The sequence below is a fragment of the Perca flavescens genome, chromosome 23, assembly GCF_004354835.1.
Source record: "Perca flavescens isolate YP-PL-M2 chromosome 23, PFLA_1.0, whole genome shotgun sequence".
NCBI classification, from domain to species: Eukaryota; Metazoa; Chordata; class Actinopteri; order Perciformes; family Percidae; genus Perca; species Perca flavescens.
In genome coordinates this window covers 12,438,287-12,466,057 of record NC_041353.1, presented here as the reverse complement: position 1 = coordinate 12,466,057, position 27,771 = coordinate 12,438,287, and the positions used below count along the sequence as shown (strand labels likewise).

The window sequence follows — 27,771 nt, the reverse complement described above, 5'->3', positions numbered from 1 at the left end:
GATAAAAATAATCATTAGTTGCAGCCGTAACCGTTGCATCTTTTTCCTACTACATTAAAGTTGATTTTTCTCTCCCATTCCATCCCGCAATTTATCTCTATCTTCCTCCCTTCCTCTCCATCCATTCCTTTCTTTCCAATTTCCCTCCCCAGGTGCTAATATCAGAGGGTTTGGGTCATTTCGCCCAGGACCCGTCGTTCATCGAGGCGACCAAAGCCGAGTTGGCCGATGCATGTGACATGACCATTGAAGAGATGGAGCACGCCGCCAACAACATTCTCAACGGCAACGCCGCCACCAACGCCACATCCTGCACCTCCTCCACCTCCCAGCACAGCCCCAACGGCAACCTCCTCCCCTTCCACACAGCAGCAGCAGCAACGCACAGGGACCAAGTGGTCAGCGAGGGCGGGGAAGAAGCCAGAGGAAGCAGAGGCTCTGTCCATGAGCCGTCCTCGGTGGAGGAGCGGCAGGAGCTGCTAGCGGGGGGGAGGGGACGAGAAGAGGAGGAGGAAGAGGCGGTAGGGCGGGAGGAGGGGCAACACAGAAGCTCGGTTGTGATTGGCGGAGCGCAGCACAGGAACAGCGGGCTGTTGGAGGACGAGGATATGGAGTGTGTGACGAGTTTGTAGGAGTTAGATTGATGGGTGCGATTGGCCAACTGGCCCCTCTGACATCATCAGAGACTGACGCTTGTCAGTGCTGGGTAACAGCGCCACGGCTAGCTCTGTCTGTCCCCGCCCCACTCACACACACACACACACACACACACACACACACACACAGATACACAGTGTCTGCCTCTCTGCCAGACGTAACCGCTCTGGACAATGGCGGCCAGTGACGCAACCAAACACCTGGTTATGACTTTGTTGGTTAATATGACTTTGTATGTGTGTGAATGTTTGTAGTCAAGTATACCACACTATACTCTATACTATCTGAGTGTATGCTTGTATGTGACCTATGATTTGTACGCGTGTGTGAGTGCGTGTGTTCTACACGTGTCTGAGTGTGTCTCTAAAGTGCCTCACAGTTTTATCATGTCCTCAAAGTGTGAAGAGCAGAAAAGTAGAGAGAAGCAAAAAAGCGAGGATAAAGTAGAAATGAAGGAAAGGTAGAAAGGAAACAACAGAAGCAGGAAGTCCTTTTATGGATTTTTTGCAGTCGACGTAGTGTGTTTATTGTTTTCATTTCCTATGCCTACTTAGGTGTTGTGTTAGTGTTGTTTGTCTGGCCGCCATGAAGCCAGGTAGGGGACAGCAGACCAGCTCGGGGGGGGGTGGGGTCAGTTAAGGATTTAAATCTGACCACACCCACTTGTGGTCAAAGGTCAACACCTCCTTCTTGGTTCACTGATGATGAAGCGCTGTATTGAGTAAACGGGGCGAGGAAAAACCCTGTTTGAAATCTCTTCCTCTTCCAAAGCTAAGGAACCTTGGAGCACAGCCCTGCCAGCCTGGGGGTGGTATTAAGGTGACACACCACCCCCTGCCAAAAATCCCCAAGATTTTAGGGATGGCCCAACAGCCACAACAGGGCTTCTGTAGGGGGCCACAGGCAGAGAGAGACACTCTCTGGCCAACAGGAGGCTGGCCAGCTCTTTTGTCCGCTGTTCAACGAGAGACAAACTCACCTCGTTCGTCACCTTGATCTGGCATCGCCTCCTCTGCCGCTTTTCCTTGTTTGACCACGCCCACCACCTGCCCCAAACAGGAAATGGGAGGAGCATTTGGTGGCTAAGCAAAGACAGCAAGCCCCCTTTTCTGCCTCATACCTCGCCGTTCCTCACTCCCTCCTCTCTCTTATTTGGTTATTCCACGACCCCTCTTCCTCCATCGCTGGGTTTTTTGCTTTTTTAGCCCTCGGGAGGTGAGTGTGTCAAATGGGGCAACAGAGACGGAGGGTGGAGGAGAGAACGGGAGTGACCGATTGAAAAGAAAACAAACTCGGGGCATGGATCTACAGAGGATCTGTCAGTCAATCAACCTCACTTCCTTCACCAAGACCCTCCTCTTCCTCTCAGCGTAGAATCCTATTGGATTTGCTGCCACACACTCTCTCTACAGACCACGCCCATGTATTTAACAGTTCAATATTGTGCAAAACTGGCTAGCCATGACTATTTTGTTTTATATTCATGATGTTATTGGTTTAATTTATCCTTGATTTGTTTGCACAATCGGGGTGCTGGTCTTATAAATGTATTTTTGCTCGGTTTATTTTAGGAGAATTTTAAGAGGTTTTAAGTATTGAAGCAGGGCGTAGTGTTTGCGTGCGAGTGTATAACTATATTGGTGCGTGCGGGTGTGTGTCTGCGTTTTAGTACAGAATGTATGTATGCACGAATGTGTGAGATAGTGTGTGTATCTAAAAGGGGGTCTTTCTCTCTATCAGTATGCACCTTTTACAGATTGTATCTATTTATTTATTTATTTTTCCCAGAAGAGAAAAGTGTGTGTGAGAATGTGCATTTGTGTGTGTGTGTGCCTGTGTCCGAGTGGTTACTTATGTATTCTAAACAGCTGATTTTAAGCCTAGACAGTAAATTAAGGTAGCATTACAAGTATGGTATTTTGTGCGTGTGTGTGCGCAAGGGTGTGTGTGTGTATGTGATAATTGGCCTCCTTAACACAGGGTTACCATGGACAGGCATGCTTCCAAAGCTTTGGGATTTCTTTAGCACGGTTTTTACTTTTTAGCCAAGCTGCAGAGTCAGAAGCCATTCTATCTTTGAATTTGTGTCATCATATAATTTTTCTTTATTTCTCTGTTTAGATATAATTAGGCGTAAGGTCTCCAGCGAGGTCAGAGTGACGGTAAAGTTTACAGTGGTGATGAGTTTTGGCATTGCAGCTTGGCCAGAAGGGAACAAGCCTTTTGGCAATTGCTGCTTTTCTTCTTTATGGTGGATTGTTGCTCTGAATGGTAGAAGCACCAAATTCGCACTGCCACAGTGACGCCTCGTGAATTAACTGGGGGGTGACGCACTGATTGCTCGGCTTTAACACACCATAATCACACAATTTCATAATTTAATCGTAGTTTAAACTCCAAATGAACTATTAGGGCTGGTGTACAGATGCTGCAAGACTTCTGAATCACATCTCTTTGTCTGAGGTCTGCTCATATCACAAAACATTATGATTTATTGTCATTGTTAGAAATAAAACAGCTCCCTGTCTGTAATATCATTTACTGGTAAAACTAATTACTGAAATAAATTATACTACAAACAGGTCATTTACTGTCAGTTGATAAGATGTGATAATTGTTTGGTTAACATGAAAAAGAATTGAATACAGATCAGTAAACTGTCAGCTTGGAGGGAAGTGTGTCCTGGATGATTCCCCAGTGGTGTGAATTTTGTCTTTTTATTTTCTTCTAATGGCTTTTAGGTAGCATGCTCACAACCTTTTACTGACCTTTCTCTTTTATAGTTTGGATTCACCTGAGATAAGGTATGACCACATGATGCCATGGCCAGTTATGGACCTCAGGCACCTCAGTACATTACACAGGGCACAGGTCTCCCCTTGGTGTTGTATCTTTTTTCAAAAAAAAAAACATTCCTAATGTCAGTATCACATCCTTGGTGCCAATTGTCACATTTATTGAACAACTTTATAGTATTTAAAACTGAAATGATTCAGTTCAGCTCTCTAAAGCGTTAAAACATAATTGTCGTTGCCACCACAATCCGGATGCAAAGTCAACTGTACACTAGGCTAGTATTAAAAGCCTGTATCTTACCTGACCAGTGCTCACATGCAGGTACATCTCAGTGGATCTAGGCAAAAAGATTTTCTATGGTCAATTTTATTTTCGGGTTAGAGCATTAAAAAACGTACTTTTAAACTTACACTCTCTTATTAGCTCAAAAGAAAATTCAAATATTTTGCAACAGATGTTTATCTCTAAAGATTTCACTTTTAAATACATTGAATTTCCACCCAGAGACACTTTCACATGTAAACTTATAGCCATTAGTTTTCACTTTAATTTACCATTCCGGACTAACTGCTGAGCTCTCATTCCTATATGTTAACATGTTAAGCAGAGCAGGTTTGTGGCAGGGAAGGGTATGCATGAACACACTGCCATACACTGCATCCTGTGCCAGTAACAGACTTCTGACATTATTATGCAAACTAAATGTGAATGTTGAACGTGTTTTAGTGGCAGTGCTATTGTTGTTTTGTGGTTATTATCATACTGCAAGGCCTGAAGAAGTCTGTGTTGTCAAAGGAATACCCTCCCTGACATGTAGTCTGTTCTTTTCTTTTCTTCCTTTGGCCTCATAAAACATCTTCAGCATTTCTTTTTTTCTTTCAGTTATTTTAAAAGCAACTCATTAAAATAGTATTTATATTTAAACGACTTGGTACCATAAGTTAACAGACTACTTTTTGGCTAGTGGCTCACATCAGTTTCAGTATTTTAGTCAAACTTTAAGTCTAAAAGTTAGGAAAGCAGATTTAAAGTGTGGTCAAACATGTTAATGTGTGTGCAGCGAAGCATTTGGGTTCAGTTTTTGTGTGCACAATCTCACTTAGTGCTTTGGTTTTTGTTTTCACACTCTGTCGGATCAGCCCCGGTAAAGTTGATTTAACCCTGAACAAATTTAAAAGATATAATGAGTCCTCCTCCTGGTTATTAATGCTGGTTTATTCTCTGACTATAGGACTAAATCCTCAATAATAAATGTAACCAGCAGGCACCTGAATTGTAAAGTAGTAGTTTTTGTATCTAAGCTGCTACAGAAAAGCCAGTATAGCAACAGCTGTGGATGTTACTCTCTCAAGGCAGTTTTGATAAGAAGCCATGTAATGAATGACAATAATTACTTTAATAATGTATCAATGAATTATCCAAAACAGAACCATTCTCAGACTTGACCAAGTTAAGAAAAAGGATGGGAAGATTTCCACAATCACTGATCAATAGTCACATTCATAAATGTTCAGTATCATCTCCAGCTTTGAGGATAAAAGAACATAGATAATGCATACATGCACCTCAGAAACTACAGTTCAAATGCTTTACCTTTGTGTTCCTAATAAACGTCCACTTACATATTATAGACACACACATTCAGAGTAACCCCGCATATCAGAAGTGTAAACCCGGGCTTTGTTGTTTCTGTTTGATTTCAAACGCTGGTGAGAGAGATACAGAGGCATGTGGTGCCCCTGTGTGGAGTGGAGCAGCATTGCAGTTTTTATGTTACATATAGGTTGAACTATGAGTTGTATATGGTATGAGTGGGTGTAATCCTGCATCCCACAAGATATGCAAAAACAATGCAATAACTATGACTGTATACAAGGTTTCCCGAAGTAAATATATTTGTGAAAGTGGAAAAAAAAAATATCATGACCATGTATAGTTTTTTTTTTTTTTTTTTTTTTTTACATTTTGACGTAAACTCAGTGGTTTACATGCCAGAGAAACCTAACATACTTGAAATCAGGTACATTGCAGTGCAGTATAGTAAAGAGTATTTATTTATCTTTCTCGTGCCAGGGTGTTGGATCTGCATCTGCAGTCTAAAATGTGTATTGAGACATCGACATGAAATTGGTGTTTTTTGCTTGCGGCTTAACTTCCAGCCAGTGTAGCCCCAGGATGAAAATCTCCAAAAACAACCAGCTTCACCTCCCTGACTCAATATGTGTTTGACTGCATCTCTTTCTCCTGTTTATTTCCAGTTTTAAATGGATTAAGCTATTAGGGTGTACCATCAGTATTGCATGAGGTTCACATGTTGACATTGAGCGTGCCAGGTTTTGCAGTCTTTTTGTTTTGATCAGGTTAAGTATCATATCCCATTATGACAGTAGCTATTTCTATTTAGTGTACATATGATTAAAGTCAGTATTTTTTCTCTAGATAAACTTCTGAGTGTGGACAGCAGGAGGGGTGTTCGGAAGGTGATTTTGCATATCTTGTGTCCTCCGGGCTCTTAGTTCATTTTCTGATTCCTAACCCCGAGAAGGACAGAGCTCATGTTTATATGATTGTCGAACGTTGAGAGAGAAAGCAAACTACGGTATTTTTACTCCACAGTTTAGACAGGTGTCACTATTTCTTTGCCTATGTGTCTCTGTTTTCAACTTGTATCTTTTCCTTGTTTGACATTTGGAAGATGGACCTGTGGGAATCATTTTTATGAAATGGACCAAGTCACCCATAATTAGTAGTTTTGTTTTTTACAAAACATATTGATGGCTCAGGACAGACAAACACAGAGGCAGGAGCTACATAGCACGTACACACTCGATTGCTTACTTGCTATGTTCAAGCACAAAGTAAACAGTATACATGAAAACGTCAACTTAAAATCCACAGGTTAAACTGAAGCGGTGTCCCAATTCCATACCACACACTAATTCTGAGCAGTTTTTAAGTATTTAGTGTGTTCAGATATATACTGTAAGTAAAAGTATAAGGGGGACTCGCAAGATTGAAAGAAGAATGGTAGAAATCGATGGAGCAGAGGCTGAGCTATCCTGACATTTAGACCTAAATATGCTTTTCTATAGACCCTCCCTGCCCACATATTTTAAACTTCATGGTTTCTAAAATTAATTACAGATTATCAATATCACTATCATTCAAATTATAGTGTAATTTTAAAGTCAGTTTAGTCGACATTGGACAGTGTAGCATAACATGGTTAGGTATGCTGATTTATTGTAAACCAACAGCAAAAACATAATATATATATATATATATATATATATATATATATTATATTATATACGATAAGTGTATAGTATGGAATTGGAACACAGCAGTGTTTTTTGTTCACCCTGCCGGTAATAGTCCCTTAACAGCTGGTATTTTGACTAATCAGCAGTAAAAGCACAGGTGCAACTTATAAACTTAAACATGGCTTACTTCCATTTTGGTGTGCCAGTAAACCGGTGTGCATCAAACCTCAGCTGTGGAGCTGGAACCACTAAATGGGAAGTCGCCATTATTAATAATATTAGTTATACCTGTGTTTTGCAAGTCTGTTGTGTGTGTTTATGTAGCTGTGGTCTCTGGCTCAGTGTAGATAGTTAGTAGCCAGTTTATCAGGCTGATAAGCTGCAGCTGTCTCCACAGCTAGTTAAACTACAGCCACACCCCTCTGCCATAAAGGGTGCAGGTCAAATTCAAGTCATTTCCTCAAGTGAAAGCAAAGAAAGAGAGAGAATAAAGGAGACAAGACAATCTGTTGATGACAATGGGAAGCAGTGGGTGTTTGGTCTGAGTAAGACTGTTGGATGGAGAGTATCTTTTGAGGATTGTTGAAGATTTTATTTCATCATGTTTGAATTTCAGGGTGCTCTAAGTTCTTACATGGTGAATTATATATCCAAGTAATGTATGTGCATGAGTTCTCTCTCTAGGGATATAAAGTATTGGTCCTATGTGAATGATAATATCTGTATCTCACCACTAGCCAATGAATGTATGTTTTTTATACACCACATACCATATTATAGCAAGAAATATATGAATATATAATATTTAATCACCAGAATGTTATAATAAGGAAAAGGCAGGACACTTATTTGGGAATGTAGTTAGTGAAATGTTGGTTATGAAAATGTGTTATATAAGCCTACTGACTGAGAGTCAGTAAGAATTTAGTCCCACTTTACTGACTGTATTTTTGACCAATAGGGAACCAGCAGGGAATCATGTAGCCTAGTTATATTTACAGAAGAAGAAGAAACATTGTATGTTTCAGCTGATGGCATATACACAATGGGCTTTAAGGTCGTTTCACCACCGCCTTGGATGATTCAGATGACATAATTAACCACAGCTAAGCCCCCTCGAAATCGATCCATTACCAGTGCTGTGACTCCAGAAGTAGACAGGCTCTTTGTTCAGCTTTTAAAGACACTAGGGTACAGAAATCAACGTGGTTCATTTGCCACATTTTCCAATTTTACTTAAAATTTTAGGCAACAGCGAGATCTGAAATCTAACGTGTTTGCGTTTAGTTTTTAGTTTTTTTCGTGAAGTGAGCTGAAAGACAGTAAGCTACCAGCAACCTGTCAGCGTAGGTCAAAGTCTGGACATTTTCCTACTGTAGCACCGAGAGACCTGTCTCTCTTTCACTAGTTGATACACACACATATATACACTGTACACTTTTTCAAATGCATTATCAAAGCTATTAAAGACATCAAACCAAAAGAATCCACCTATCAAGGACTAGCTCTCTTTATGGTTTGAGCCATGAAAATCATGTAGCTTCTATTTTTTTCTTCCAAGAAAGGAATTAGAGGACTTGAACTATATAAGTGTAGATACATGACAGAGTACATTTCAAGCTGCTCAGTGTTAAAAAAAAAGAAGATATGTCATCGAACATGCTTTTTATTTTACACGTGCCATTTTAAAAAGTATTAGAGTTCTGTGTTTATCCTAAACTATACACAGATATGTGCTCAATTTAACAGAGAGTGTAAGGCTGGAAAGCAGGAGTTGTGTTATTCTTCCTGTCTTAGTCACTCAGATTCCCTCATATATATATATATATATATATATATATATATATATATATATATATGTTATATTTTCTTGTAAACCAAAGTGTTGTTGATAATTGTTTGATCCTGACAAACATATTTTAAGAGGACTATTTTGAATATAGATTTTATTTTACTTTTTTCCTACATAAAAAAAAAATCAGCATAGCCTGTTGTAGGACTCAAATGAAATCTAATTCAAATTTCCCTGTTCTGGAGAAACAAGAGAGGATCGTCTCTTTGTTTTTCTCTTGTACAGATGTCTTGACATCGATGCTGATAGACGCTTTGGGGAATGGAGCAGAACGCGAAAGGGAATATACTATAAAATACACATTTATATTGCAAGTGTCTTCTATTTTATATATATATAAATATAGAGAGAGAGAATCAAACTATATCTAAATGATATGATGGTAAATGATAGTTTACTTTGCAGAGGATCAAAAGAAACCATGTGAAAAATCACATTCAATTCACAGCCTGCTAAATATAAATGATTCAAAGTTATTGGATGGGTTTTGGAGGCAAATTGATTGCCGTGTTTAAACTTTGATCAGTATTAAAAAAATCTTAACCAACCCTCTGCATAGTGTGCTGCACTGGCTCATACTGTTTAACACTCAAACGCTCCTAGACATGTGTGAAGTCTTCACAGATCAGTTTTGGGAAAAATTAGATTTGTTCACTCGAGATGGTGGTGAGGAACAAAAATATGATTAATTTACTTCCTTTTTAAATGAACCAAATAGATGATATTTGCTTGCCTGATAGATTTAGAAATATCGTAAAGGATTGTTAGATATATAACCCACCCATTGTGTAGCAACACCTACAGCAGCACCCATATGTAAACATTTAGGACAACTGTTAGTATTGGAAGGACCTTGAAAGCCTTGTGTTTATCACTCATTCCTTCTTTTATCAGTCATACACTTAAATCAATAATAACTCATAAAGGAGATCCCTGTTTGCACATGTTAGCATATCTGAGTTTGCCAGAGAGATTGCTCTTTGTGTTTACTTTGATGGAGAAAGCTGCGCCCACAGCTTGTGGATTGAGGAAAGGAGTTTTGTGTACCAGCTAGTGTTTCTAACATTGACTTTCTTCAGGATATAACTTCAGCTAACAACTCTGAGCTCCTGAGGTGTGGCAGCAGACTTTCTGTCAGTGTTTCTGGTGGTAAAACAGCTCCTCAGTAGATCCACAAATGTCTGTGCCTCCCTTCATCTACTACTGTCTAATTTTAATGATACTTAACTACTTAACATTGCACACACGAATGATGATTTCATCCCTTGAATGTGCAGCGATGCTCATACAAATCTGGAAAATTAAAGTATTTGAGAGTATTTTAGACTACTAGTTTATGTTTGGATATTTAGCATCCCTTAATGGAAGAAAATGTCATCTCAGTTTTGACCACCACTTTCATAAAGAATCAGATTTTAACTCTTAGCTGACACATAGGATCGCTACAAACTTTGATTCCAAGTGGGTTTGTCTCCACACAGAAAGCCACACTTGACCACAGAGAGTTAGAAACAAACAGGTCTTGTACACCTGTGTGTGTAATAAATGAGTTGGCCCATCTGAGAGCAGTGTCATGTACATTATCAGTTTTCTTCCGTGAGTTATTTCTTGCTGGTGTGGAAACGCCTCTTTAACAGCATGCAGGCGTTGACTAATTTTTCTTTACCCAGGCAGGGGGATGCTGGCCTTTTTTTGCCAGCCTGATGATTCAATGGCAGGTGATCCACAGCTCCATATACAGTAGTGTTCGGCAAAGGCTTTCCTGTTCCTTATTTACTGGGTAAATGCCATGGCTATGTGGCTCTGTCCTCCACTGGTCAGTAGTGTCTTATGATCTTGTTCGTAGTCTTAGTTCACTACTCATGCAAAGTGTTAAAGGGCCTTTGACAGGATTGAGCTGTTTGTTTGTTTGTCTGTTATTATTTTGTATGGAGAGAGGTTTTCACACAGAGACCAATTTGTTGTAATATTAGTACGTGACGCTACTGTTAAATGTAGTATTTAATAACAGCACTATTTATGGTCAAAATAAATGAACTAGAGTGTGTAATTGTACTTGCGGTAGCTTTGGAGGCAGGTGGTCATTTTGTAACAGTTCTTAAAACATAAGCCACTCCCCCTCGACTGCGAGGGATATCATTGGTTCGGAGGTTACTAAGTGACACTGGCCCAACATCATTTGGTTTCCTCAGTCACCATTTGTCTCTTCGGTGACGACTGCATGGTCTCACAGTTGACACTCCCTTTTTTTTTCTTCTTCTTTTTTTTTTCTAATGGAGAGTTCTTGATTTCATTTTTGTTCATTCACTTAATTTTACATTTTAGAAAGGGAAAGAATGCAAATGAAATAAATCTGAATATTAATTCAATCACTTTTTCTACTCCTATTTTCAATAAAAAGTGAAACGAAAAACCAAACAAAAAGTTGATTTGTAAATAAGTAATGTACAGTTTGTATCTGTAACTTGTCAGTCTGTCATTGGTGACAGAGTCTGTCTTGCTTATAACGCACGCTACCAGTAAATAAAAAAAAGGAAAAAGTATATTTAGACTGTATGGTCCCTTGAAAGCAAGTTTTAAATTAATATCTGATGTATATTCCTGTAACATTGCATTTTTATCTGAGGAATGATGTTATTAAAAAATTGCAAATAAATTGCATTTCCTACAGCTCTGTTTTTACGTTTGTATTTCAGGTCATATTCCTCGCACTGTGTCTTGGTAGACCAAGGCTGATACCCAGCTAACAAGGTACTATAACTTGTCATTACATTTATGTAAATGATTATTATTTTCCAAATAACTGTGACCCACACAGGTTTTAAAAACTGAAAGATAAATCGTGCATTAAATAATTGTCTTGTTCACCCTCACAGCTTTTCTAATGTACACATTCAGCTGTGTGTGAGGGTATTTTGCTCACAGTTTAATATGACTGACGATCGTCAGGCGAAGTTGGGTGCAGAATTTGGAGAAAAAAAGCAACAACAAAAAAAAGGTGACGCAAAGCAGGATCCTAAAACAAAACAATGACACCAGTATTGGTGATTGTAACCAGCTGCTAACATGCACAAGTGTGGTAACTGGATGTAATGAAGATAAGAGGAATTTCAAATACTTTACTTTCCAATTGTTACTACGGATTACACAATAACACTTAATTAGGGGTTTTCAAAAAAACTAGACAAGGCTTTATTTATGACTACATTCTCCTTTCTAACAACCTCACGTTACGTGTCAAGTTTATGAGTTGCCAAATGTCTTTTCAGGTTCCCCTTCTGGGAAAATTCTTTCTCACAGTTTGGACACTTAAATGGTTTCACCCCATTGTGGCTGAGCGTGTGCCTTTTCAGGCAGTTCAGTGTAAGGAAACGCTTCGGGCACTCCGAGCACAGGTACGGACGCTCCCCCGTGTGAGAGCGTGTGTGAACAATCAGGTGACTCTTGCTGGAGAAACCCTTCCCGCAGTGTGTGCAGGTGTAGGGCATCTCGCCCGTGTGGGACCGAGTGTGCAGCAGCAGCTCCCCGGAGGACAAAAAGGACTTCCCACATGTGGTGCACAAGTAATTCTTCTCCCCTTTGTGCATCTGCATGTGTCTTGTAATCCCTGCTTTGCTGAACCCTTTCCCACAGATCGTACACAGGTTGCTGGGCCCTTCGTGCAGGCGTTCATGTTGCTTGAGCGAATAGTTGCACAGGAATCCCTTGTTGCACTGGCTGCAGACGAATATCCGTCCTCTCTTGTGGAGTCTCTGGTGCTGATAATAACCTGACGAGCTGGTGAAGCCCTTCTCACATTGGGTGCAGCTGTAGGCGAAGCTGTGAAGCTTCATGTGAGTCTTAAGTTGATTTGGAAGTTCAAAAACCTTTTCACACTTCAGGCATTTGGTTTCTTCCTCTGTGAAGTTTTTGTTGACAGCTCGCGTGCTCAGAAACCTTTTGTCGTCCCCCGTGGGCTCTTTGCGTCTACGTCGTTCCTTGTTTTCTAAGTTGTCCTTCTTCTGCTTGCGTTCACGCTTTTTTCTAACACCGCTTTTTGGTTTACGTTTCCTTTTTATCCCGGAGTTGCCTTCTACGTTCTTCTTTTCACCGGTCATGTCTTTACTTTTCTGCTGGGCCTTTGCTCTGGCTTTGTTCACAGATATTTTTTTCTGAATGGGAGCTACTACGTGGTGCTCACTCTGGATGTGCTCTTGGACCTTTCTCTTCAGGAGGTGAGCGAATGAACACTGAGGGCAGATGAATAAACGCGACAGAGGACCTGAAAAGATTAAAGCAAGAAAAACAGCAAGTTAGTAAAATAAGATTTTGGACAAAATCTGGTCTGCTACTGCAACTGATCGTTTCTAACCTGATTCCCTAATTGGCAACAAATCATCTGCAGTGCCGACAGAGCTTCGACTCGAGTCTTCTTCTAAATCTTCCAATGCCAGGGTTTCTTCCTCATTGTCATAATCATCGTCCTCACTGTAAGACTCAGTAAACCGCTCCACTCCAGATCGAGCAGGAAGGGCCAGAGTGGACAAAACGATATCGCCCTCGCTGCTGGAAGGAGCTGTTGGGAGAGGAAGGCATTTAACATTTACACATTAGAGTCACTTGTTATAGTGATGGGAGCATGAATTCCTGGTAAAAATCGGAACAAAGTTGCATTTGTTGTCAAAGAACAAAAACAAGAAATGTAAGAAAGAAAGCGAAACAGCAGGAAGGAAACAAACAAGAAGAAACTGTCTTCCCGAACCTTGATCTTTTGCACGGATGGAACTCTGTTCCTCTTGCCTTTTCTGTTAAACTTACCAGAGCTGAGAGTCCCTGACTGTCTGTGATGAAGCAGCAGAGTCTTCAGGGCAAAGGGTTCAGACAGATGCTGTCCTAATTCTTCTGACACAGATGTTGTTTCTGTGAGCCATGCTGCTGTCTGAGGCACAGAGAGAAGACCACAGAGATGCAGGTTGGCAAGAGAAACAATGCTGTATATTTACAGACCTCAAAGCAAAAGCACAAAAAAAAAGAAAATCCAGTGACATCCAGACACATTTCACACTGAAAAACAAGAGTACCTGTTGCAGGTCTGGTACGGGCAGCAGATGCTCCAGCCTGGACAGGAACTCAGACACCAGCTGCTGCAGTCTTTGGTCATAGTTAGAGCCGTAGTTTGCAGGAAACACCTCCTACAGAAACAGCCAAATTATCAACACATCGGTTGGTGAATCTCTGGATTTTATGAGATCAACATTTAATCTTTTAGTCTTTTGTCAAAATAATTGAGCTCTGTATCCCTTCCATCCTCTTGATCTTTAAGAGATATTAATTTCTCACAGATAGACTCACTTGGAAGAAGAACTCCTTTTCAAAAGGAACATTCAAAAGGTTCTGAACCAGGCTGGCAAAGTTGGTGTAAGAGGTCTTCAGTATATCACCATTGGCCTGTCAAGAAATTGACAACAATACAGTGTCAAGAAATTGACAACAATACAGATGAACAAATTATAATTATATAATTAATTATAATTAACAGTAATGGTGTTACAGATTATTCATTTTGGAACTCCATATTTTTGAGGACTCTGAGAACGCTCAGGATTTTTAAATGTGTGTTGTCCATGTTTAGTGTGTGGAGCAGCTCTTTTTCTTTAAAAAAAACCCACCATCTGATCAGTGGAGCTCAGTTCAGCGCTGCAGGTGTGAATCTTATCCAGGTGACTCTGGATGGTCTGCAGGTTGGCAACGCCATCACCACGACACAGCTCCAGAACCAGCTGCAACAAGGCAAAGGTGGGAGACCGACAATTTATATTATAAGAGAGGACCACTGTATGTTGATAAGCACATGTAACTAATAACAAGACACATACTAACATTACAACTAAGACAATTACAAAAAAATCATTAATAAATAAGTAAAATGGGGAATAATTATATGATGTGTCATGATTTCAATGTCAAATGTGTCCCTTGGAGCCACTGAGGGAAACAGGTACAGAGAGGGCCAATGAATGCAACATCTTGGCATCACTGGCATTCAGATTTAATTTTTAATTTTTATTAATTTAATTTAATACTGTTGATAAAGAGAAGGATCACAGTTCCGAGTAGCTAATTCCTCACCCTTGCTCTCAGGCCCAGGATGAGCTGAGCTCTCTGGCTGGGACTCAGAAGCTCTGGGACGATCTCTGTCGCCAAACAGATGAAGTCCACCAGCTTGTCGTACTGCATCACACTGTGCTGCTGTACTATTTGCCATATGAAAGCAGACATTAGTCTGACTGGCGGGACGAGGAGATGTAAGGAGACCGGAGGAAGAGGGGAACCTGCAAAGCACAATTGAGAAAAGCGTAATGGGATTAATGAATTAGGTAAATTGTATCAAATGACCATTTGCAAGCGATTTGACCACAACTCTATCCGAGGATAAGCTAACGTTAGCTTAGTTAATAACTGTATTAGTAACTGCATTATTTGGTAAAATGACTAGCTGCGAATAGTAGCCGATAACTAAATAAATAATTACCCAAACTTTTGCTTTTCCACGCCATTTCTTAGTTTAAACACGACTAAAAAATAAACAAAATACCACTTTTGCATTCATCTGAATGAGGAATGAGTAGCTAGCTAAGGAAATACTCCTAACTTCCGGCTAAATCGGATGTTATGAAAACTGTCGTCCTGTATGCGATTTCCTTCAAAATAAAAGATGGAATGTTCAATTAGGCCTAGATCAGGGGTCGGCACCATGGGCACGCGGGACCTTAACCAATATGGCAATATGTGTGCAAGAGTTATTGATGTGTTGAAATTATGGTTCAAATGCAGAAGCACTCTCTCATCCGCATGCCAAATTACAACGTTCACAGTTGCCGACCTCATAGGTGCCGATACCGTGGGTGCTCAGTGAGCACCCACGTGTGCCAGACTGCCAGTTCATTTTAACATTCATTTAATATTAAACATTGCAGGTGGTGCTAAGTGGAGCGTCTATCTGTGAGGTGGCGCTGTCCTGAGTTGAAAGATAGCTTACTTTACGGCGTGTGTGTTTGTATCGGCCGCTGTCCATTTCCTAAAGTTCTGAAATGCAAACATTTATGACTACTTTTTTTTTTTAAAGGGTGTGCGCGTGTGAGCACCCACGGAGGAAAACATAAATCGGCGCCTGTGCGCAACCTGTTATTTACGGTAGTTTGATTGACTCATCTCTGACTGGGAACAATACAAAGAGGATTGACAACGGCCGCTGGGGCAGATGAACTAACGCTAGTCTCGTTACTGTAAGGAGGCTACAATTAAACCTTCGTGAGTTAAAACCCAATACTTATCAGTGCACTCACCTGTGTAGATTTATCTTAGTTTGCAGGGAATCTTGAAATGTGGACAAATTCTTATAAACTTAAGCTGTCTGAAGAAACCATCCTCTCCGCTGGAGCGGTAAATATGGATGCATTATAAGACCAAAACAAATACATGTGGCTACTTAATATGCACGTGAATGACGCAATCATTATGTTCGTGTTCTTCATTCTTGATAATGATGCTGGTTGTGTTATTATTATTTTGCCACAGCATCGTTTCATTGAAAATGAGGCATACAGGACCTGCTTATCAGTCCATTCATCATTAAAGATGGGCTTCAGGCTCTTTGACAGTGATATTTTTGTCAGCCCATTTTCCACCAATCAGGACTGCATACTAAAACCATGTTTCCATAATAATAATAATAATATACAATAATAATAATAATAATAATAATAATAAAAATAATAATAATAATAATTACAAGGTCTTGATTATGAGAAGTAAATGTTATCAAATGTTGCTATGGAATAAAATTACAGATTCATTGGATATTACATTTTGATGTGATGTCATAAAAAAATTAATGTTAACATGGCACACTAATAAACAAGAAATTTTGAAAAGGGCACTTCATATCAAAAAGGTTGCTGACCTGGCCTAGATATTAAAAGAAGATGTCGATGTGGTGCTGCAGACATATGCGAAAATAGTCGAGAACCCTTTTGCAATTATGTAAGCACATAATGTAATCTGAAAACTGCTGCCCTGATTAAAAAAAACAATGCAACTGATCTCAGCTGGTATTCTGTCTGGAATGGAGGGGAATGGAAATTTCTAAGTGACCCCAAACGTTTGACCGGTAGTGTGCATACATACAGTAGCCTAGCCTACATACTTACAGGCTACATACATACATACATACATACATACATAGGCCTACACTAGACCACATGGTTCTCAAACTGTGGTACAAGTACCACTGGTGGTACGTGACCTTCCTCTAGTGGTACGCATTTGGAATCTCGAGATATTTAAAAAATAAATTGAAATAAATTAATTTAAAAACATAATACTATAGAAACACTACAACATTGCTAATAATAAAACCTAAACTATGATCAGTTAATGGTAATTTAAAATTGTTTTAGGTGTAAATAGTTTTGTTTCAATATCAGCCTGCTAACTAGTCACATTCATGAATGAGTGCGCATACATCGATAATTAGTTACAAGCTGGAGGGACTGAGGAAATACAGCGTGGCTGTGGCTGTCAACAATAATGCTTTTAGGAATAAACTGCCTCCTGCGTGAACTGTCTACAGCTGCCTACAGACACTTTCTGCCAGTAGATGGTGCACATGTGTCACTTTTTCTGGTATCCTGGATCTTTTACCCTTTAGTTGATTCATTTCAACAGTCAAAAAATAAATCCAACAGAAGCGAATATTGCAGCCCTGATACATTCCTATCTTTGTGAAACTCTGGGTGGAGTTGTTAAAATAGCTTTACTGTAGTTATGTATAAATAGGCCTAACTGGTAAAAAATCTGTGCCCACTTTTTAAAACTGTTAATGCTGCATGTAATAGACAATCATCCAGTCAGAGTATGTAGGTTCAAATGGCATAGTGTAAGTAAGATTATGTAACAAAACATTAAAATGTAGGCCTATAAATCAGTGGTAATATTAAACTTTAGTTCATGAGCTAATTTTAAATTCAAAAGCATTCATAATACTTTTAATAATAAATAGTCTAGCCTACTTAAATACATCCATCCACCTTGAAGTAAATACAAGTTTTTGTATTACTCTTTAATGGCAAACGAACTTAGTATTAAAGCAAAAGTACCAAGAACAAAAACACATGCTAGTATTCTAATGTAGCCTATACAGTAATTACAAAAAAATACACAAATCGTTCATTTAATTATGCACACAAAGTAGCAAACTGTTCCTGATTTTGCTTAGGGTCCACGGGGTCAATCATTGGATCCTTTAAAAAAAGAAATCAGCAGCCCCATCTGCTCCAGGTAGCCTATCTGATCACCGGTAAGGGCGTGAGACATATTAACACACCCAGTTTTTACACGCACGCCCAGTCAGTGCTGGCCAGACAGCGCCTCGGCAGCTTGCTAACGTTACTCATTGTAACTGTACGTGTCGGCTCAAGTATTAGAAGAATATCAGCAGCTCTTCATCATCATTTGGCTGTCGACTCTTTGGTTTTACTTACGGAAATAGCCTACAGTCAATAGTTCATTTGTGCGCAAAGTTGGATAACACACGCTTGGATACTTGTCACTATGGGAGGAAGACGCAGAGACGCACCTGGATCTGACGAGGACTACTCCTTTGTCAGTCCAGTTGTCAAATACCTACTGTTCTTGTTTAATTTCATTTTTTGGGTGAGTATTTCTTATACCATTGAAAACAATGGGTCACAAAGATCTCAAAGCGTATGGTAACCTTTATTTACTCTGTGCGCAGGTTAATCATTGCGTTTCTTGGCAAACTAAATGTGCTCCCTGGAAGCTTACGTTAAACTGTTTGTTTTTAACATAATAAGAGATAAAGGACATTTCTCAGGATTTCAGGTTCCAACTATGTCAGACCTACTGTGTTTACTACTTTTGTTTAAAACCCAAACTTGTGAGATCTAGATGTTGTCTGCTGACAGTTGGAACATCCACTGCTTTATTTAAATTTGTTGTTCATTAACTTTGGTGTTTTACAAAAAGTGAAACAGTGTCCAGGGAAGTTAACATACATGGCTGACACATACACACACCAGGTGTTTGCTGCTCAGCCATTGGTCAGAGACTAAGTTTTATTCTTATGCAAATCAGAAATGTATCATCAGATTTTGTCAGAGGGGATTTTGAGCTCAGAACCTGTTTGACCCAAACATATTGTTGTCATCTTAACAACAATGTTTAAAACAACTGTACTCCGTCAACACACCTGCTGTGGTTTCCTTTCATGACATACTCGGTTGCCAGGAAACACAAACTTTTATTGATTCATATGTTGATGGGGCCTTGCACAAGTGGGTCCCCCACTTCTCACACAAATCTGTCTGTTGACTGAGGGAAACGGGGGAAGATTTCTGTGTAGCAGATTTTAAACAAGCTTTGGTGAACACAGCATGTGATTGCATTGATTTTATCATTAGCTATTCCTGACTATGGCATTTTGTCACCCACAATGTGACTAATTGCAAAACTTTATCCTTTTAAAAGTAAAGAATTTAGTTGAAAGTAACAGCTGAGCTCGGCAGTAGGTTGTAAACAAACCAAAGTTCATATGAGTGGGTTTCAGTGTCGGGTGCTTAGGCATTGTAACATAAGGAGATTTCTGACTTACAACAGTTGCAGATTGTTGCAGATTAAACTTGTTGAGGTTTAGTGGAGGCTTTTTTGTTGCTGGTCGAGTAAAGAATACTGTAGAAAATGACCTAAAAAGAGAACTAATATAGTTTAAACATATTTGAATCTATTGAGAACATGAACAGACAAAAGGTTTGAAGTTTTTTGGAGTTATTTATATGCTATTATATGCTAAAATCTGAGAAATCATAAAGTGTGTAGAGCTTTTCCTTTATCCATTTCCTTCTACACACCTATATGAGTGTGTCAGCCATGTTCATGACTTCAGGCCATGTACAGACAGGATAAGGCTGTGTAAAAACTTGAAGCTCTTCGACTTGGAATGTGTTGTTGTCATTTCTGTTGCCTCTGGCTACAATGGGCTCTGTATATGACATACCGATGATAACTGCAAATGCGTGGTTGTCTTCTAGTCTAGAAATGTCATGGGATGTTTGTTATAATCGTGGTAATTAGCTGTTTGGAGAGTTGGTACAATGGCGATTAACCAAATAAGTGAATCAGTTATGTAACCAACGCAAGAATGGTATTTGGTGACCACTTAGTTTTAGCACATCATTTCACAAAACCGTTGCATTTCATTAGACATTAGACTTGTACAACAACAACAACAACATACATTATTGCAAAAAACTTCTTCAGATCTGGCTTATCCACTGTGAAACTAAACATTTACAAAAGGGGCAGAAAATCTAGCTTTTCCCTCCAACCCCAAGAAGGTGCAGTGTCTGTGGTAACTGGATCCATTTGACTCGGGGTAGGAGGAGGGTTTCTGAGGGCTCTCTATTATGCAATTGAGAATGAGAGAGGAGCGCTGAGTGAAAGGCTCTTTATTTTTTAGGGAAAGGTACAGACTGCTGCCAAATCGATTTAGTCAAATAGATGGCAGAATTGCCTTATCTACGTGTCTAATGAAAATGTTGTGGTCCTCTAGTTGATTCTACTGATTCCACTTAAAGCACTGAGGCTAAAAAATCATAGACTCTCCTATTTTGGGGAAATCAGCTTTTATTTTATCAGTACAGACTTGTCTGTGATTCATATATGTCTGATTAAGTGTTCTGGTGAGTGGGGCCCCTCCCTGGAGAAGTATGAACATAAAAATGGTTCTTCACCTCCTGTGCTGTGTGGTTTCCTGCCTATTTCTTCTTTCAAGATGCACTGTGTATAAAGAAATCTTTTTTTTCTCTTTGTTCCCATCAGATAATCTCTCTGGTGATGGTGGCAATCGGCGTGTACGCCCGCATGATGAAACATGCAGGTAAACGATCCTTTCTTCATGTTGAGTGTGAAACAGTGGGAGTATTGAGTGTCAGGGCATGCTTTCACCAAACAACGCAGTGGGGAAACTGCATCCAAATCTGTGTTGTTCAAGAATACTAACAGAGCTAGCTATACAGTATTTTGTGTGTGTGTGTGTGTGTGTGTGTGTATATGTATGTATGTATATAAATGTTTCCTGTTACTGTTTGAAAGGAAATAATTCTGTTGTTTAAAAAACCAAACTTCACATCAGTCTTTGAACCCCTCTTTTCTTGTTCTTAGAGGCCGCTCTGGCGTGTCTGTCAGTGGACCCCGCTGTAATGCTGATGGTCGTGGGGGTCCTGATGTTCATCATCACCTTCTGTGGCTGTGTGGGCTCCCTGCGAGAAAATATCTGCCTTCTGAACACAGTAACTCAGGATTTTTCTACTGCCAGGCTTCAGCGTATTCTGCATGGATGATTTTTCTTTACAGTATAACCGTGCCAAGAGAGATATAGTGTATGACATGGAGTCAGATTCACGCTCCGCCAACATGAGCTGTAAGGGTGATAATTCCCTAAAAAGACTGCTCGATTGTTTTTATGACATTGAAGCCTGGATGGCTTTAAACTTTTTACATTTTAACGAAAGTAAAACTGAAGTCGTGATATTTAGACCCAGCTGCTTCCCAATTGGACCTGGGTCGTTTGTCACCCTATGTTAAGTCTATGGTAACCAACCTTGGTGTTAAGATGGATAGTGAGTTTCAACTAGAGAAGCAGATCAATTCTGTTGTAGAAGTTAGTTTCTTTCAACTCAGGGTGCTTACCAAACTGAAGCCATTTTTATCTTTCACTGATTTTGAGAGGGTTATACATGCTTTTATCACAACTCTCCTAGATTACTGTAATGCTGTATATGTAGGTGTTAGCCAGGCCTCCCTCTCTAGATTACAAATGGTTCAAAGCGCAGCCGCTCAACTCCTTACCGGAACTCGTAAACAAGAGCACATTACACCTGTTCTTGCCTCCCTTCATTGGCTTCCGGTTTGCTTTAGAATACATTTCAAGATTCTGTTGTTTGTTTTTAAAGCTCGTTATGGTCAAGCCCCAGCGTTTATCGCTGAACTACTAAAGCCACACGTTCCTCTGAGGCCGTTAAGGTCTGCTGACCAGCTACTCCTTGTTGTCCCTAGAACGCGGCTCAAAAATAGGGGAGATCGAGCGTTCTCAGTCGTGGCCCCAAGGTTGTGGAATGAATTGCCTCTGCATGTCAGATTGGCCCCCAGCATTCACGGTTTTAAATCACGACTTAAAACTCACTTTTATTCAGTGGCTTTTAAACCTGCTTGAGAGTTGTATTGTGTATTTTATTTTTCTAGTCTGTTATTTGTTTTAAATGTTTGTTTTGTTACTCGTGTGTCTATAATCATGTCAATGTCAAATGTTAGTGGTCAACCTAGTTGTTTTTAAATGTGCTTTACAAATAAAGTTGGATTGGATGAGCTGCCAGATCATCCCAACAGTATTTTCATATTAGCTCAATGAAAACAGGGTTGGTGTCTTTTTGTACAATATTTGCAATCTCTAGGTGACTTGCTTTTTTTCTTTTTCTTTTTTTACAATGTCTTTTTACTGTAAGCTCTTAGGATTTTTTTCTGCATGTTTTTTTTTAGAGTAGGTTAGGTAAATGTACGAAATGTGTCCTCTAAGGAATTAAACCAAAACAGATACATTTGACAGAGCTGTAAACATCCCTGTCTCTTTCCTCCTCCCTCCCAGTTCTGTATTTGTCTGACAGTGATCTTCCTGCTCCAGCTGGCTGCTGGGATCCTGGGCTTCATCTTCTCTGATAAGGTAACGAAACAACAGGGAGGATTTTGTCTGTCCGAACAATGCATGCATTTGCTTTTTTACATTCCTAACATAATAATTATTACGAAAACTGTACCTACAATGCTTAATTCACTTTTTAAAATTACTTCTGGTGATTGATTGGTTGACTGAACCATGAAATGGTCAAACCCGCCATGGACACGGAAATTTCTGTTTAGAACTGTTTTTTGATATTGTTTTGTTGTAGAAATGCATTATATAATATATATTATTATAATCTCTTTAAAATCTAGTCATTTGTGAGCAACAGAACTTTACAATAAGACTGATGCACCTTGAAAAATGTAATACATTTGTTTATATAGTCTTTCTTGAGGTAGACTTTCTTTTTTTTGGGGGGGTTTAACTGTTTATTTACTGTCCTTACTGATTGTGAAGAATGTGGTAACACTGTCCTCTCCTGGGCTTCGCCTGAAACTGCTGCAGGGTTGTCAGATGTGGTTTTGGTTCATTAGAAATGAGGATCTTAACAATAAGCTGGATTTATCATATTTGTTATCAAACTGTTATATAACCATTCTGTCATCATGCATATACAGTATTTACACTTTTTTTTTTAATACTCTGCCAAGGCCCGGACTAGGGTGACTGAGATGATCAACAATGCTATCGTCCACTACAGAGAGGACATTGATCTGCAAAACCTCATTGACTTTGGTCAGAAAGAGGTAAGGATTTATTCCAAATACAGACTGCATACCATAAACACTGTACATCATGTCATCATCATTTTGTCATCATACATACCAGAGCAATAATATATACAGACATCATTAACATGTCTTCTAATCTCTTCTATCTCAAATGTTTGTATGTGTCCTCAGTTTGGCTGCTGTGGTGGTGTGACGTACACTGACTGGTCCCAGAACATTTACTTCAACTGTAAGCAGGACAACCCCAGCAGAGAACGCTGTTCTGTCCCCTTCTCCTGTTGTATCCTATCCAAAGACAAGGTCACCGTCTTTACATGGCTGCTGGTATATATATATTTTTTTTTTTGTATGAATGCTTTTAATTGTATTTATCTTATTTACTTACTTACGCAGGAGGTTATCAACACAATGTGTGGCCAGGGCATGCAGGAGTTAGAGTACATTGAAGCTGGAGACCACATCCACACCAATGGCTGCATAGACAAAATGGTGAACTGGATCCACAGTAACCTGTTCCTACTGGGAGGCATCGCCCTGGGACTGGCCATACCACAGGTAGGATATGGTGCACAGCATACATACCAATACACACAAAACTCAATAACCCTAACCCCTCTAAGAGTAGAGACTAAAACTGTCGTAACCAGCTGCTGAGCCCTCCGTTTGTGTTTTCACTTCTTCAGCTGGTCGGCATCCTCTTGTCTCAGATTTTGATCAACCAGATCAAAGACCAGATCGAGCTTCAGAACTACAACCTCAAGCACCGCTCAGACCCGTGGAGCTAACCCAGGTCGGATCAGACCAGATTCTGATGAACAGTACCAGAAACACGGTGACACCAGCAGATGGGCGGGGGGACAACCACAAATGCCTGAAAAACATCTGTCATCTCTGGCTGGATTGAGCAATTGGTATCATTGGTCTTTAGACTTATAAAAAAACAAGACCAGTGAAGAGTCAGCATGTGGACAAACCATTAATGTGCTTTCAAACACTTGGAACGCATGGAAGCGAAGGTCAGTACACATAAAGGAAACAGGTGGAAAAACAGGACTCTGTCACCATCTACTGGATGTAGACAATGTTTGTATTTACCAAACTTTATATGTTAGTACATGCAAAGGCAGGAAGGGCATTTGGCTATCAGGGTCATATTGATGGGATCACTGACCTTAAGAACTGCAATCAGTATAATCTATTATACGTCTTTTTTTTTTGTGTCAAAGACACCAAATAGGAGTGGGTGTTAATGCATATCTGTGTTATTGTTTTTACCACTGTATCCATAATGCTACAAATTTTAACTGAAAAGGGAATAGCATTTATGAACATATATTGATTTTGTTGACTTTTTTTCAAAATAAAAGAGCGACAGACAGAATGTCTTATGCATTCTCAGTAATGTTGCTTATCTAAGAGATGCATCTTACATTTGGTTGAGGTTGTTTTTATTAATGTAGTAGCAAAGTGTACCAGAAATATAAGTATGTTTTCCATTTGTAGTTAAAATATGTGTCAAATAGAAAGGTCAACCCACTTGATAATTTTTTTTAAGACAAAGCATAAGCAATGCACATATGCTAGGTGGTATGTAGTTTTGTATACTTTAACAAGACTATGGGTTTAAAAATTTGGTTTCAATTGACAATTAACTGTAAACACTCTCCATAATAAAATGGCCATGTTAGGCTACTTGGTTTTCTTGCTGAGACCTGACACTGCACATGATGTCATTTCCTCTTCACATTTTAGCCAGCTGACAGCCTGCATTTGTCTCAGTATGCTGCCATTATAAGTAAATGTTTGCCAAATGACATAGGCTTTGTACAAAGTCCATATTCTGGACATGTGTTGTGGCTGTATATATATTTGAATCCTGTTCTCACATCTTCCTTTATATTTTTTCTTTTGTAAAAATGTTCAACTAAAATACAAAAGAAGTGGGGAATTCCCAAAAAATTCCCACTAAAGAAAACAGTTGTTTGATTGCCTGAGGTGCTGTCGTGTTGTTTCGTCGATGTGGTCACTAGAACGGGCCAAGTTTTTATTTTATGACCAATCAGTGAGCAGACAGTAGTTAAGGTCCTCTAACTGAGGGGGGAAAAAAAAGATTTATTTGAAACTGAAAAACGAAAAACCATTTTACCCTCTTTTGTCTTGATAAAGTCCCAATTAAAGCTTTATTTGCTCTGACAGCAAAGGAAGGTGTAGCTGTATTTTACTGTTTTTGTTTGATTTGGGTTCAGTGAAAATCATCAAACAGCTGTACATTATGTGATAATTACAGGCAAATCTTTGAGGTTCTCTACATTTTTCTTCTTCACCCAGGGAAGCTCTGGCAAAAGGTCTACTGTAACTATGAAGAAGCATAAACCAACACACCCTCTCATCTCAACCCCATTTCTCTGCCCGGCAAATGAAAACCTGAGTTGTAAGGCATTCTCAGCCTGAAACTTGATGCCTGTAGTCTTTGGGAGCAGATACAGCCCTGCATGTTTAACAACCTTTGACTTAAGTCCACAATCTAAACATGACATGTCTATGTTAGTTAAAAGCTGTAGTAAGTTATCTTACTGTGAAATCACCAATCTAGTGCCACAAAGGAGAGAAAAAGGATTTGGTAATTAAATAGTAAAAGCAACTAAAGTGTGTGTGTGTGTGTGTGTGTGTGTGTGTGTGTGTGTGTGTGTGTGTGTGTGTGTGTGTGTGTGTGTGTGTGTGTGTGTGTGTGTGTGTGTGTGTGTGTGTGTGTGTGTGTGTGTGTGTGTGTGTGTGTGTGTGTGTGTGTGTGTGTGTGTGTGTGTGTGTGTGTGTGTGTGTGTGTGTGTGTGTGTGTGTGTGCGTGCGTCCGTCCGTCCGTCCGTCCGTCCGTCCCCTTGAAACCCACAGCAACATGGCTGCCTGGGTGAGTCAGAGGCAAAAACCAGGGACCACACACAGAGCACTGGAGCCCAGGCCCGCACACACAGAGGAGGGAGGAGAGTTCACCCAGTTTTACTCTCAGAACACGAGGAGAGAAACAAAGCATCGGCAGTCATGCAAATACCACAAGTGCACTGTCCAATTAATGCGATAACAACAGCACCATGGGTTGAGGTTGGACCAGTTTGAAATTAGTTTTTAGTGGTATCCTGGCATATTAAAGCACAGTAAAATAAACTTAAATCAATTAAATCAGCATAAAATAATGAGACTGTGTTTGAGTTTGGGGTTTAATGTAAATTATTGTTCATGTTTAACAGTTTTGGAAGATTCCTGCAGCCACCTTAACAACAACAGGAAGTCCAGTCCATTATGAATGTCCCAAAGGAAACGGACTTAATGTAGTTTTGAGTTAATAACTGTGTCCCTCCACTCCCTCCCTCCCTGACTCCCTTCCACACACAGATACTCACATGCACACTACTGTCATATAAACATGTGAAAACTGTTCAAAACTGGATGTAATTCATAATACATACACATAGACATTCTGACTGTCTTGTTAAGGCAAACCGCCACCAATATACAGTATAAAAACATTTATAAATGTAAAGGTACATTTGTACATCTGTTTAATAGTATCTATGTAATCCCTAAACGATCTAGTCTGCATCATCAGTGCAGATTAGGCCACATGTACAGTATCAGTATGTTGGATGGCTATATCAGTGTTTTTTCATATTATATATTATACTGTATTCATTTTGTGAAATGAGTGTATACTACATGTACTGCACATAATATGATATACATATGCATATATTGTATGTATTATTCATACTTATACCTATATTTATATAATATATTTCTTGATTTCTTTTGCACAAATACAATTAATTTATATAATCTGAGGTATTGTATATAATGTATATTGCTCTTTAATGTTATCTCTTTTATTTTCTTTAATTTGTATTTATGTGTGCTTGTTTACGTCTGTCTCTTGTGCAGCTGTAGAATGTGAATCCATATGTTATTTAAAGATATAAAAAGCTCATAATAGATTATAAAGGGCTGTTTACTGGCATAAGAAAATGTACAGCATCAGAAATATAATTTTGAGTGCACATACGTACATTTTAAATATATTATGTTAATGACTGCTGTATTGAAGCCAGTGGTGGAATGTAACTAAGTTAATTTACTCAAGTACAAATTTGAGGTAATTGTACTTTACTTGAGTATTTTCTTTTTATACCACTTTCTACTTCTACTCCACTTCTACATCTCAGAAGGAAATATTGTACTTTTTACTCACTACATTACTCTGACAGATTTAGTTAGTTACTTTAATTAAGATATTTGCACACAAAACACGTGGTTTTTAAATACAATGTTTTATTAGAAATTAAACTACCCAACAATATAACGGCCTACAAGCACAGCTGAAATGATTTGACGATAAAATACGGAACAGTTTGGATCGTTTCCAGATGTCTCTGCATTGAGTACTTTTACTTTTAATACTTTAAGTACATTTTCCTGATGATACTTACATACTTTTACTGAAGTAACATTTTCAGGACTTTTACTTGTAAGGTATTTTTACAGTGTGGTATTAGTATGGATCTGGATAATTCTTTCAACACTGATTATAGCCCCTGTATCATGATTTGGTAGATAAGTGGTAGAAGGTGCGAGGACCTCCTGGAGTTTCATAAAAATCAGGACATTTTCAGATTCACTCCCTTGAAGTTGGCACAGGTGACATGTAGAAGATCCTACTGGTGTATGATTCTGCACAAACTACAAGAGAAA

At 39.2% G+C, this 27,771-nt stretch overlaps 3 protein-coding genes across 8 annotated transcripts in view; 2 read left to right on the top strand and 1 right to left on the bottom strand.

The window, feature by feature from the left end:
• The window catches only part of cacna1c (calcium channel, voltage-dependent, L type, alpha 1C subunit), a 203,343-nt gene extending 192,105 nt beyond the window's left edge, over positions 1 to 11,238 (top strand). For all 6 annotated transcript variants that reach the window (XM_028570203.1, XM_028570202.1, XM_028570201.1 and 3 more), the window contains one exon: positions 153 to 11,238. In XM_028570203.1, the coding sequence (XP_028426004.1) occupies positions 153 to 632 (480 nt within the window). In that variant the 3' untranslated portion in view covers positions 633 to 11,238. The remainder of the gene's footprint in view (positions 1 to 152) is intronic.
• Positions 11,239 to 11,717: 479 nt separating this feature from the next.
• On the bottom strand, positions 11,718 to 15,272 carry LOC114550263 (zinc finger protein 567-like). Its single transcript, XM_028570908.1, has 8 exons — positions 15,080 to 15,272; positions 14,677 to 14,879; positions 14,217 to 14,327; positions 13,900 to 13,995; positions 13,629 to 13,739; positions 13,366 to 13,486; positions 12,920 to 13,123; positions 11,718 to 12,829 (listed from the first exon to the last, which is right to left on the bottom strand). Exons 1-8 carry the CDS (start codon positions 15,102 to 15,104, stop codon positions 11,799 to 11,801), a joined length of 1,902 nt encoding a protein of 633 aa, XP_028426709.1. The 5' UTR covers positions 15,105 to 15,272; the 3' UTR covers positions 11,718 to 11,798.
• Positions 15,273 to 17,898: 2,626 nt separating this feature from the next.
• Positions 17,899 to 24,463, top strand: tspan33a (tetraspanin 33a). The gene is made up of 8 exons (XM_028570805.1): positions 17,899 to 18,261; positions 20,446 to 20,503; positions 20,788 to 20,915; positions 22,268 to 22,342; positions 22,954 to 23,049; positions 23,206 to 23,334; positions 23,428 to 23,589; positions 23,718 to 24,463. Exons 1-8 carry the CDS (start codon positions 18,160 to 18,162, stop codon positions 23,817 to 23,819), a joined length of 852 nt encoding a protein of 283 aa, XP_028426606.1. The 5' UTR covers positions 17,899 to 18,159; the 3' UTR covers positions 23,820 to 24,463.
• The last annotated feature ends 3,308 nt before the right edge of the window (positions 24,464 to 27,771 follow it).